At 37.6% G+C, this 14,450-nt stretch overlaps 1 protein-coding gene and 1 non-coding gene across 2 annotated transcripts; both read right to left on the reverse strand.

The window, feature by feature from the left end:
- LOC109915728 (DAZ-associated protein 1) lies at positions 1–13,451 on the reverse strand. Its single transcript, XM_048613930.1, has 8 exons — positions 13,425–13,451; positions 12,801–12,872; positions 11,538–11,648; positions 10,719–10,767; positions 6,027–6,109; positions 2,898–3,054; positions 1,485–1,514; positions 1–1,390 (listed from the first exon to the last, which is right to left on the reverse strand). Exons 1-8 carry the CDS (start codon positions 13,449–13,451, stop codon positions 1,161–1,163), a joined length of 759 nt encoding a protein of 252 aa, XP_048469887.1. The 3' UTR covers positions 1–1,160.
- Positions 1,680–1,813, reverse strand: LOC125486532. The gene has a single exon (XR_007265186.1). It is a non-coding gene; the product is annotated as a small nucleolar RNA SNORA13 (small nucleolar RNA).
- Positions 13,452–14,450: the final 999 nt, after the last annotated feature.

Genomic DNA, 14,450 nt, shown 5'->3' on the forward strand with positions numbered 1-14,450 from the left:
TGTCACAATGGGACAAGAACATTACTCATTATGAACAAAAGAAAAACACGAGGCAAGGCCAGGAACAAAACCTTTTTTTTGGGCATATGCCATACTGAGGTGTACAAATGTGTATGCAATACATGAATCCTGCTGTGCTACATGGACCCAGCTGTTTACTCTTGACTGCTTGTAAAATTGACATCTGGAAAGCAATCAATCAGTCACAAATTCAGTACTGTGCTGTTCACTTGGCTCTCTGCTCAAAACAAAAAAACACAGCATGTTTAATGCCATATGGGATCAGGAATGATATTACCTTTTTTGATGGGAAAAAAAAACCTGCAAGAACATTTATATGGTCAAATTGAATGGACCATCAATTAAAGATAACCACAGAAAACCACAGATCAAGCTCAGCAGATACACTGCCAAGCACAAAGTGCAATCCAGCTTGGTTCTTTAATGGACCTTTGTTCAATAAAAAAAGGTCAGTAAGAACAGCAATGCAGAAACCACACCAGACATTCTGACAGAAAGTGCTAAATTTTTCACAGATTTTTAAAAATATACATTTGAAGATACAAAAGCAAGGCTTCTACAGGCTGCACTGTTAGGGTACAAAAAGCCAGTACTAAAAAGCAAGTAAATGATTTCACAATTCTGAAATTGTTAGTCAAGATCTAAATAAAAGAAAGTGTGAAGACTTTTAATACAAGTGTGAAAATGCCTACCTGTAAGCCTTACTAACTTACTGTAGATGAAAAGGAAGTTGATAGAGCTGGTCATCATGTTCTAATCAGTTGTTCTGAACATGGTGTCAGTTGCCTAATGTAATGCAATTTCCCTCTTTGCACCGTTACAAAATACTTCCCGGACTCGCCACCAGATTGCTTTATCATAGTTTTAAACTGATTGCTTCATTGCTGCATCAATATGGTATAACCATTATCTTTGTGATGAAAAACCACTTTCGGCAGATAGTGGATACCTATTACATTAATATGCATTGTAAAAAGCACTCCCATCTCAATTTATATTACGTTGAAAAATTAAACAAATGTATTCATCATACACAATATAATGCAATATGTAATGTCAACAAAAATATTGCTTTGATCAGATGCCCTAATATTTTTGCAATGTTTGCATGTTACAGGCAAGTGTGTTTCTCAACGCCTCTAACTCAAAACCTGATGGTATGATCTATTTAATTGTTCATTTTCTCTGGTTTGGTGGAAATGCAATGTTAAAAACATACCATATTGCGGAGGAGCACCAAAACCTTGTCCAAATCCCTGAGGTGGTGCAAATCCTCCTGGAGGTGGCTGTGGAACTACATAGGGATTAAAGTGGGGAGGCTGCGGAGGGGCACCCCTCCCTCCTGGAGGTGGTGGCGGACCATACCCACCTAGGAAAAAGAAACGCAGGACAGATGATGTAAACACAGTGTGCATTCCTCCACACATTATACAAAGCATTAATTTATTTAAGAACAAACTTACCCATTGGCTGACCAGGTGCCATCCACATACCTGAAAAACATACAACAGTTAGAGCAAGCCTACATTCATTTACAATTATTCCTCAAAAAGGTCCAAAATAAAGTTGTAACATGCAGCAGTGTTTTAAAAAGTTTATTATTATGCCAATTCACAAACACTCATCTAGATAATTTGATTTAGAATATGCTAAAGCAATTGTGTCTGAGCTGAATCACAATGTCTTGATGCACAACAGCAACACGATGCATGAAACAGCTCAAGTTATTTTATGCCTTTTTTGACACCTCACTTATCTATGTAAAAGAATTAAGTGGGCAACACAAAAGGCACTCTTCCCACCTCCCATTTGCAAAGTACCTTAAACAATGCTCACTTTGTCAGATTTGTTAGCATTATAAAAAAAAACAGCCAGCTAATTATTTCCGATTTTAAAAATTGCACATGTTCAATATTGGATAATGCAGACATTAAACATCTTTGGTGATAGACAGGAAAAAACCAACAGAATTAAGGGCCTTTTCCATTTCTCGCTTCCCTAACACTCCCCAATTATGCTCATCAAGATGGTCTCCAAATTAAAATTTATCTTGTATCTGTCGGCAAATGACACCAAAAGTCTCTGATAATTCTGAGTTCATTTCAACCTACTCTAAGCCCAGGAGCAAATCGTGCCAGTCTTCCCTTCTGTAAAGTAACCCAGTGTAGACAAGCTAATCTTAGTGGGCCCCTGAGGTGCAACGGTAGCATTCATCCTCTGAGCCAGGAGGGGTGGGCTGAAGTCTTAACTGGTCCAGACATGTGTAATAAACACCTTTGAACGAGTTGATTAGGAAATATCTAGAAACAAGGTAATCTGACTAGTCTGAGAGAATGTAGGTTCACCAATAGCATCCAGAATCAAGGTATTAACTGCAACAATTTAGTGCAAGATCTATTTTGGGTCACTGGTGCCTACAATAATGCAGGAAACATTGAATACTGCACTGGAATGCCGCTCAAATTTTGGAACAAGCACACATAGATGTTCTAGCTCGGGCAGAAACACCAACTGTATCAAATCATGCAAGGCCACTACAGGAGGCTTCAAAACTCCTGCTTACAGGTTCAGAGGCAGAAAAGCAGCAGTTTGTAGCACGCATGAGTATGTCTGCTGAATGGTATTGAACATTTCAATTGTTAAGGTCAATACTGCTGCTGAAAAATGCTAGTGGTATATACTTCAGTGACACATTTGTTTAAGAAGGTATCCAAAAAAGATTAACCACAAATAATTAAATGCTAAATTTACAGCTAGAAAGCAATTCTAGAACTCAATAATACAATTTCAGAAAAATTTACATGCCACATAAAATGGAGAAGCACATCACCTTAATCACATTCTTTGTTATCTCTTTGAATGATTAACCTATTTACCTTGTGGACTACCATAGGTCTGTTGCTGCCAGCCTTGTGAGGGCTGACCTCCCCAGCCATTAGCTGCATTTGGCAAACTCCTGCCCCACTGTGGTGCTCCTGGCTGGCCAGGCCCTGGACCTTTACTGTCACGAGGCTCTGCACGTTTCACTTCAACCTAATTAGGATAACAGAGGGAAGGATAAAAAAACCACTACCTTTTCTTGCATACCCCTCTCCCTTGACACACCCACATCTATCAAACTTAACATTACACTTACATCTTATAACTTACAACTACATTAAATAGCTTAAATAGGCCAATATATGAAAATATGTTTCTCAAGTATAAATTACTGCTTTACACATGTAAATTACATTAGTTAGGCGTATTGCAAATTAAAATCTAGTTTTGTAATTAACTCGTTTGAAAATATCAAAATCTAGTGCAACAGAAATTAATCTAACCATCACCCTTTTTAAAAAAAATACAGATTCATATTACCTGAGAAACATAGCCTTTTGACTGCCGTGGCCTTACTTAAAAATGTTATTTAAACATCTAAAGGAAGATAATGACTTACCTTCCCCAGGCTATGCATAAAGAATCTCAATTAATTACTTGAAACAAAATGTCAGAAGGGAATGGATGAGCTAATCGAGTCTTAAATTACATCTTTAACAGAAAAAAGGAAATACATGCAGATAAAAATGGACAGTTGAGTAAATTAGAAGCAAATCTTCATACTGTGTTTGAATAAATTACACATCCCCACCACCACTTAGCAAAGAGCATTCGAAGTTCATCAAAAGTAAACTGCCATTTTCAGAGAACATACAAACTAACCCATTCACAAGCGTCAAAAACATTTAATTAACTGCTCAAAAATGTATCACACAATATTTTATTCAGATTTGTTAAACTTTTGTTTTATGGCTACCTTTAAAGTTGACTTGAAGTTTGATAGTATTCAAATCAGCTAAGTCCTTACATTCACGTCAATACAACGGCTTTGTATAGATTGGAGAACCAATTATATCAATAAATAGTAAAAACATCACCCAAATTATTGTCCAGACATCCATCTTATTGAACTGTAAAATGGAACGTGTCTGAATTTCAGTGATACTGCTAGATGCAAGATGCTGCTAAACTAAATGACTGCTATGCATTCTAGCAAGCAAAACTCTCAACCAAAAATAATTTGTATCAAGTTAATGGGATTAAAAATTCTACATAAATTAGCACAGAATCATTATTTAAATAAAAACAGCAACTATACTTTTCAATCTTCCAAATTTAATGCATCTGGGATTGAACTGATGAAAGAAAATTTAAAATTTAAGTCATAACTTCATGTCTTATGTAATGGTTAAATTAATATTTTTGTGTACATGCATACACGAACGTTGATGTTCCTGTGCTTGACATTTTCAATGCTTACTGTCATGCAACTGGCATTTGTGCTACTCAGTCCCTGCACTATTTTTGGATGCAAAGTTTACTTCCATTATTGATATTAAAAAAAACTACTCCCTGTTGGTTTTAAGTCGTCTCAGGTGTATTTTAGAGTGTTCTATGAGTGGGTTGGTGGAAAGGGCGATAAGGCAAGCACTCAAATAAAAGTTACACCACTTTTGGCTAACACAAGTACTAGAATTTTATATTCTGGGCAAAAAATAAAACAGTTTGATATTTTCATAAGTGCGCTAGACAAAAGCATTTTTCAATTCTTATTCCAAAGTCAAAATCTAGTCCAAATTCAATCTTCACCTTTTCACAGCCCCATGCTGAAGAAAAGCAGTTCACTTGCATTAACACGGGACATTACTGGCAAATAATTGAAGACTTTATTAAAGTACTCAGTAAAGTTGAAAATTTGAGATTATCAAGCAAACTTTACTTGCAACATTGTACAGTCACCCCCAAAATTAAAAACTTAAAAAATGATGACTCTCTCACCAATACCCAGTTATGGTTTTGTGCAGCAACGATTTTGCAGTGAGATATATTAGATTTGAACTTTGGGGCTGGCAAGTAATTATAAGCAGGCCTCTCAAGAGTTCAGCAGCAACGATCAGCAACTGCATCACATCAGCACTGTTGCATGGCATGAGCACCACTGAATATTATGGTTGTTGCACCTTCAAATGAACCTTGATGGCTAAATTATACTCAAGCTCCAACAAATAGTTTGTCATCAGAACCTGCAGAGGCTTTCGATGCTCATTAGTAACAGTCAAGTTAATACACTGGAATTTTTAAAAATCTTTTTTGCCCAATGTACTGACCACAAGGAAGGATCAAATCTACTGGAACTGATCTACGAAGTTTCTAACCTGACATTTTAAACTCAAAATTGTGTTACATGATCTGGAGTATAGCTCGTGTACAACAAGAGCCAGACTGGTAACTGAACATAACTCGCCTCTTTTCCAACTCAGGCAGCTTAATTCACTGCTTCCCGATACATAAAAGCAAGCATTTACAGGTTGCATTACAACACAGTATGAAGATCAAGCAAATGAGGCCACTTAACTGGATTTTTACATTAAAGCAGGTTATTATCGACTAAAGTATACAGCAAGTGACCTCTGACAAAACAAAATAAAATTGACCACCAGTCCTTCAGCATGTCAATACAGATATGACACTCATTACAAACACTACTAATTTTCTTACAACTCAGAAACTTAGCTAGTCACAAATTCTGTTCTTAAAAACACATATCTGAAGGAGTGGTTTCTTAAACGGAGACTTAAATGATTAATACAGATTTCACCGGTCTTCTGATGAATAGCTAACTAATACAGCTAATTAATACTAACGTGCAAATAGCTAATAAATTCTGCTTAAATGCATGCAGACTCATTTCTTATATATATGGGCACAATTAATTTAACTAAATTCCACTGTTTTGAAAGAGATTTTGTATATAAAATTATTGAAAAGGGTAAAAACATGAAATACAACTGATTTAGTGCTTCTTCCACAGTAAATAGGATTAAAATCTAGATCCTTCTAAGAGTTAGGTTACCTCTTAATAGGATTCGTTTAATGCTGAGACCACACACTATAACCCCAGTGAAATCTCCAGTCACCTAAGCCTCGGTTCAATCTAAGGGTAAAATAAAACTACAACTACACACTTTTTTGCCCATGATGTCGTGATAATGCATGTTGACAGCCTGGTCCACTGATTGCTCGTCCTCGAAAGTAATAAATCCAAAACCTATCCAACGACGAAGAGTGAATCAAGGTAGCAGGGTGTAGTGACACAAAACAGGATGATGCACAGTATTAGGGCGGGGTAATTTAAAGGATTATCCCAGGGTTTCAGATAACTGGAAGCCTCTTCTGTTTAATCACTGACAGGAGGACAAGTTTCAACCAGTCAGGATTCAGCTATAATAAAGTACAGAAATTTACCAGTGAAAACTATTCTGGATTACAAAAGCTCAAACTATTTTATGGTGATTCCCAAATGAAGCGATGTTTAAAAAGCTGGGACATTATTAGTCCCACTTGTTGCATGATGACTTTTTGTTTTGGGACAAACTGCATTTTAACCTGATCAACCATCAAGGCTGAAAGAAACTGATCAGCAAGTAAAGATATGCCATTTCTAACCTCAGGGTGCAAAATATAAATGTAACACAATGTAAAGTGATTTCGATTAAATTAACATTGAGCCCTACGTTAATGCAACACATGGGAAAAAGAAGAACAATTCATGTTAGGACCATTACATCCCCAACACATCAGCAGTTGCTGTGGGGAGATTCTAAGCAAACAGAAGCTGGGAGTCATCAAAAGGAGAGCCCTCCATGAGCAACTGTGCAACTCCTACTAGACGAAGGAATAGCCTTAGCACTAGTGCCAGGGCTCTTCAACCAGCCTCAATTTCTCCACGTTGTAACAGCTTGTCTCTTTTTTTCCAAAATAAAAAGTGTAATTTTCATTAGCAAACAGATTTTATTAACGTACTTTATCTCTAGCTAAATATATGGCCATTAAAACATAAATAATACGAATTGTTGGCCCTCACATAGAAAAAGGCTCCTTATGTTGCAAGAAGAGGCAATCCTAAAAATTTGTATTTTAGAATTAGAGATGGGTTCTGAGGTAGTACTGCAATCTAACAAGTCACTAATAGACACAGCTTGGAATCTTTGAACATCAGATAATAAATCAAGCCTAAATTAATAGGATCTCCAAAAGATTAAAAGGATGGATGTTGCTTAGCAGAAACGTAGGCAGTACAATTAAAAGAAAAATTATACAATTAGCTAATATCCACCATCTAATAGTATTTGGCTTTCTTCAAGAAGAAATCGTAACTGTGTAAGGTAGGGATACCCAGCAGTGTTCCATTTTGTAGTGTGTACTAAGTAGCAAGGAAATGGAGAACAGCACTTGGCCTCAACAACATGGTTAAGTTATAGTGCCAGATATGTGAAGTGATACACTTTCACCTTTTATTTGCTTGTGGACTTCAACCATTTGATCATCTTGAATATGATCTCAGGCAAGAAGGAAACAAACTAAGAAATAATTTTAACATTACTATTACTTTTTCTAAAGGTACAATGTCATGTGAAAAATTGAATTACACAATTTGCAACCAATTTCTTGAAAACCACTGGTGAAATAATATAATTTTGGGGCCAACCAGTTTTATCTGAAACCCTGTGTTTTTCCTCTTGGTAGGCACATTGCTTTGCAGCTAGTGCTGACAGCAGCAACATAGTGCTATAGCTTTATAAACCAAACTAAAATATATATATATATATAATATACATACACTACAGGAAGCACCCTCAAAGCTTATCCAACGATGTTGGTCAGCCCAGAGAAGTTCTACTTAAAAACATCTGATACACAAAGATACAGGCCAAAATGGTTTGCAGCAGAAAATTCTGCTGTCAGCAACAAGAGCAAATAACCAAAGTCCTGCAGTTCCCAGACAGACATATCCCATCCCTCCTGAGTGTGTAGAACTGGCCTGTACCTGTGTGATACAACTTATCACAAACCTAGAGAAGAAAATCTAAAGAGATAAGTTAATTACATTAAAACAATGCACATTTGTTTCTTACATTATTGCACTTAGATTTAACTAAATACTTATGTAAATTATGATACTTAAATAACAAAGTAAAACTAAGACTGAATTCTAATTAACTTACGTATATATTAAGACAAAAATCTTGAAAATGAATATCCAACATAAATGAATGGATTCAGATGACAAACTAACACAAATTGTCTGACTGTGATGGCCATGTAATTATCTTCAGCTTGGATCTTTTTTTAAAAATTGACCCATCAGCAAAGAACTAGTTTCAGGAATAATAGTTTATTCAACAAAATTTAACCAATGATTGATCAATTAACATCCACCCAGGACAGAAATAAACTTGGAAAACTTAATTTATTCAACAAAATAAAAGCAACTCCGCTCTAAAAAAAAAATGCATTCAAATTGTGAGGGGAATAACTGACTTAAAAAATGGAGCATGATGCTCAAAAGCTTGGGAACTACCATTTTAGCAAGCATACTTACTGACATGGATTTTCACATACAGATTCTTCATAAACAAAAAGGTTCTCAGAAATGTCAAATAGACTCTATTAGCAATTTACAGTTCAAAGTAAATATGAAAGTGAGCACACACTACATTAAACTACAAAAAAATTTTACAGCTCAAATGTCAAGCTGCTGCAATTTACCTGATCACACCATTCAGCTAATTCAAGTACCGCACCACCTCTTTAAAATCTGGGTGCCTAGACTCAACTTCATATATGCAAGTTTGTTTCAGCTTATCGTCATAAGAATACTGACATTGAACCAGTGTACATGATACACTTACCACACATTTGGATACTATTTCTTCTTAATGGAGTAGTTTGGACTTAAATGTTTGTAGCACTGTAATACAATTTTTTTGTTTTTGGGTGGGCGGGGGAAGGGAAAACAGAATACAATAGCAACCCATCTGACTATATGTAGAAAACATCCTATTCCACAATTCAATTATATCCCTCAAGCTAGGAATCTAACTCTTGAATTTACTGACGCAATAAGTCCTCAGTGGCAGCCCTGAATGTTCACCTCATCTATTTAACAATTCCACAGAAAGTCATCACTAATATTGGTTTCATTTCTCCTTTCCGACGTGGTACCATTTCTCAATGTATAACTTTTGACATTGCCATGGTGCCACGGTTGTCATATTTTCATTTTGAGAGTCAGAGTCGTACAGCACGGAAACAGACACTTTAGTCCAACCAATTCATGCCGAACATAATCCCAAAGTGAGTTAGTTCCAACTGCCTGCTCCTGGCCCATTTTCCTCCAAACCTTTCCTACTCATGTACTTATGTTCAAATATTGTAATTGTACCCTCATCCACCATTTCCTCAGGAAGTTCATTCCACACGCAAACCACCCTCTGTGTAAAAAAAAAACTGCCCCTCATGTATTTTTTAAACCTCTCTCTAATCTCTACTCATTAACCACAAACATGAAAATGGAGATGGTACCATGGTCAAAAATGGAAGGGGAGGTCAGGCACCAACATTATGGCACCACATTGTCCAAGCAGCAGAATAAGTGCATGTTCCACCCAACAGCGCAGCTCAAGCTAAGTAATTACAGCACAATGAGACCACATTAATTGGTGAATCATAGCACTCAGGATCCACGGTCAGGGATTCCAAAGTCATAAGAGTCATAGTACCCAGACCACATCCCACTCTTTTAATATAAGCAGCCAAAAGACATCACAAAATCTATGAAGCCATTTAGTGCAATCCTGTGACTGTGCTCTGAAAAGGATGGAAATAATCCTGACCAAAAGCAGCAAGCTAAGGACAAATTCTTATAATACTAATAAAAACATTTCATAACAAATAACTTGCATTTTACACAACACACTGCGCTACTTCAGAAAATAAAGCACTTTTGAAGGTGACTCATCAGGAAATGCGTCAACCAATTAGCAGGAGGTTCCACAAGACACAGGTTTGATAATTAAAATGTTCAAGACGCTGGGAAAGGTTCCCTTGCTCTTCTTCAAAGCAGCCAGGGGATCTTCCACATCCACATAAGGGTCAGGCAGAAGCCTAAAATATCTCACCCACCACTTAAAAACTGCAAAGTGTCAGCCTGAACTGCGCACTTGTATTTCTAAAATGAAGCATGGGCCCCATTAGACACATAAAAACACGCTATGGAAATCAAACCTGTGGCCAAAACAAATTCTTTCACACAACTTGGGTTTCACATGTTGAGGATCACACCAATTGTTTTACATTTTATAATTTTGCAATTGCAAATCACTTACCCAAACTTAAAATTGCACAATGATCCACCAAATAAATGAACACTCATCTCATACAAGAAAGCAGCAGCAGCTCTGTGCTTTTTACAATTTTTGCAGGGTCCAATAGATCTCTGCAATGAAGTTTTCTTGATTCTTAGTTTTTTTTGCATTGCAACAGTTACTGGGAAATGGCAAACTGGTAGTCTAACAAACAAGCTATTGAAATATCATGTTTTGATCAATGTTTCTAATGGTGCTATATAGAACGCACAGGTTTCCTGAGTATGGCAACTTAATATGCATAACCTGCCTTCATAGGAGGAAAGTTAAATACTTCTCATTTGCTTCCTCAATGGCTTTTTTCAAAAAGGAAAAAAAAATGGAAAATTGAGTCATATACACATTTTTGAGAACCCATTGAAAAGTACTGTATGGCTTTATAAAAGATAGTTTGTCATCTGAATATAATAAAGACGGATTAAATTATCAAAAAAGTGGATCAGCCTTTACCTCGGGGCCTCTGCTTCTCGGCATCATAGATCATTACCACTTCAGAGACCTAAAAGGAAGAACCAAAATATCAAGAGCAGCAAGACAGAACAATAATGCAAACAGGATTTAAAATTATGAAGCAATTTCCATTTGGACAAAAATCAGCTCATGCAGTTCTCCTTTAAGCTCCTGGCCCATCAATCCAGCATATGACAGAAGCATTTAGGAAGCTAGGAAACTGTACAGGACAAGGAAATTATTCCTTTTAGTTAGGTTAAGCGAGTGGGCAAATAGCTGACAAATACATCAAAACGTTGGAAAATGTGAGGTTGTCTATTTTGGCAGGAAAAATAAACAAAGGAGCATGTTATCTGAATGTTAAGATTGTAGAGCTCTGAAAAGCCAAGGCATCTGGACGTCTTTGTGCATGAATTGCAGGTAGCTTGTATGAAGGTAGATCAAGTAATTAGCAAAGTTAATAGAATATTAGCATCTTATACATAATTTATTGCGAAGGAAATTGTATGTCTTGCTCTATTACTAGAGTACAGGTGAGACCACATATGGAATAGAGTGTACAATACTAGTCACCTTATTTAAAGAAGAATACAAACGCACTGAAGAGGTTTAAAAGTTTACCAAACTAATATCTAGATTGTGAGACAACAAGGTGTAGAGCAGGATGAACACAGCAGGCCAAGCAGCATCAGAGGAGCAGGAAAGCTGACGTTTCGTGCTCCGAGAATACACTCAACAGCATTCAGCACAGACTATAAACAAAAGTTTTAAAGTTCTTCAAATAGTTAGGGTCAAGTCTGAAAATGATAAGTTACTCACCACTCCAAACCTTTTGAAGTAATCCCTGAGTTCTGACTCACTACAGTTGTGAGGAATTCCACCAACAAATACCTTCTTTGATTTATTGCTGCTCTGGTTTTGTGAACTCTTCTGCAAAGTTTAAACAAAATTAAATGCCAATGACAATTTGTACTCTGGTACAAAAATGGCGGTAACTCATTCAAATATGCGACGAAGATGTGATGACTTGCTCGGAATTTGAAAAGTTATAGGGCATTATTGGCAGTTCTACAGCAGGTGGGGGTCAGTTAGTTCAATTCGCTGGACTACCGGTTTACGATGCAGTCTGATGCCAACAGCACGGGTTCAACTCCAAGACTGGCTGAGGTTACCGTGAAGGACTGCTCCTCAACCACTCCCCTCGCATGGTGATCCTCAGGTTAAACCACCAACACTCATCTCTAATGAGAAGTATCCCCGTGGTCCTCAGACTATAGTGCCTTCAACTTACTGTGTCACACCATGACAGATTTACACTAAAAGTAAAAAGAACTGTAAAAGTAAAGCCACTTCAAAGCAACCTTGTGTGAACAAGATCAGATCTTGCCTGCAAAATTGTTAAAATTATAGGACATCCCAAAACTGATCCTACACTTGACTGCCTCCATGAAGATTTGCCAGTTAGTGTAAATTTGGAGTCTTTTTTTTCATCCCAGCAAATTAAGGATGACTGATCTTCAACTGGATGTCTACCCACAATGGTTGAATCAGAAGGGCGAGCAGCATACAGTAATGTCACCACTCTGTGGCATGGAGCAGGGGAACTCCAGCTTGCTGCACCACAAAAATCTTTTAAAACCAGGTTTTACACATGAATAAAGAAGTAAACTGATAATTTACTGAACTGATTACAGAATATATATATGAACAGGGGAACAACAGTAGGCCATTCAGCCCTTCACAAACCTGGTCTAGTTTAACTGATCTAATTTTAACCTCAATTCTACCCCTGATAATCTTTGATCTCCTTCGTAATCAAGAATTCACCCACCTTTGCCTTAAAAATATTTGAAGATTCTGTATCAACTGCCTAAGGAAGAGAATTCAAAGACTGCTAATCTTTAAAAAAATTCTCTCCTCTTAGACTCCTTAACTTTGAACTATGACTCCTAGTTCTAGATTCTCTCACAAAAAGGGGAATATAACATTTCCAAGAAACTGCGAGAGAACACAGGTTAAAATTCTCTTAAAGCAAGCAACTTGGTGTAGTCTACAGCACAGTACTTCCTACCCAATACTTACTCCCCATCCACCTTCTTTTGGTTTTGGTTTTTCTTGCTGCATGGATCGAGGCGTACATGGTTTTGGATCAATCTACAAGGTAAATTAGAAACATCTAATTAGAGTGGGACCAGGGCAAACTGATCAAGAGTTTTCTAGAGTTGTGAATGAAAACTGTGAAGTAACATGACATACGTTCTGCTTATTCTTGTATATAGAAAATCCTACCCAAGAAGCTTCTTGTCTACAATTAGAACAAGCACAGGAACAGGCCCTCCAGCCCACGATATTGTGCCGAACATGACACCAAATTAAACTAACCCCTCCTGCCTGCCCATGGTCCATATCCCTCCATTCCTTGCTTATTCATGTGCTTATCTAAAAGCACCTTAAAAAGGTCCCTATTGCATCTGCCTCCACCACTCCCCCTGGCAGCACGTTCCAGGCACCTACCACACTGTGCAAACAATAACTTGCCCCTTACATCTCCTTTGAAGTTTTCCCTCTTACCTTAACGCCCTCTAGTATTAGACATTTCAACTCTGGAAAAAAGACTGTCAACTTCATCGACGTCTCTTAATTCTATAAACTTCGAACGGGTCTTCCCTCAGATTCTGCTGCTCCAGGAAAAAAAAACAACCCTACCTTGTGCAGCTTCTTCTTATAGCTCATACTCTCTAACCCAGGCAGTATCCTGGTAAACCTCTTTGGCACCCTGTCCAAAGCCTCACATCCTTCCTGTATTGTGGCCAGCACAGTGCAGCCTAACCAAAGTTTACAAGGCTGCAACATCACTTGCTGACTCTTGCACTCAACACCGACCAATAAAGGCAAGCACGCTGTTTACCCACGTTTTACCACCCTATCTACTCGTGTGACCACTTCCTAGGAGCTATGGACAAGGACACCAAGATCATTACATTAGTGCTCCAAAAGGGTCCCGCCATTAACAGTATACCTTCCCTCAACATTTTAGCCCCAAAGTGCAACACCTCATACTTGCCAGAATTAAACTCCATCTGCCATTTCTCCACCCATATCTGCAGCTTATCTTATATCCTGCTGTTTCCCTTGACCGCGTTCTACACTATCCACAACTCCCCCAATCTTTGGGTCACCTACAAACTCACTAAACTACCCATCTACCTTTTCATCCAAGTCATTACATAAATCACAAACAGTGGTCCAGTACAGATCCCTGCAGAACCACTAGTCAATTTATAAAACTGGTTTTAAAAGCTCCATTACTTTAAAACAATTGTCTACTCAACTAGCAACCACTGCTTAATCCTCATCGTCCTTTCAAAGTGAGCTTGTCTGAAGTAGATGGATGGTTACACGTCAATTTGAAACTTCAAAACACAGGCCTAGCCTTATAAATGCAACAAATCTGTATAATGAGTGCAATGTAGCAAGATTTAGAAATAGGAGAGGGAAATACAAAGTCAAACTACCAACTAAATTTTTAAACTACACAAATAACTTGAGGTTGGTTGGCTCACTGAGCTGGTTTGTTGTTCCGCAGACGTTTCGTTACCGTGCTTGGTAACATCCTCAGTGCGGCCTCCGATGAAGCGTCGGTGTGTTTTCCCGCCTGGCTTTTTAAACTCTGGGGTCCGTTGCCATGAATCGCCTCACTTCCGGGTTTCCTCCTTAGTGGAATGTATGTGG

This window comes from Rhincodon typus, chromosome 29 (genome assembly GCF_021869965.1).
Source record: "Rhincodon typus isolate 14 chromosome 29, sRhiTyp1.1, whole genome shotgun sequence".
Classification (NCBI taxonomy): Eukaryota; Metazoa; Chordata; class Chondrichthyes; order Orectolobiformes; family Rhincodontidae; genus Rhincodon; species Rhincodon typus.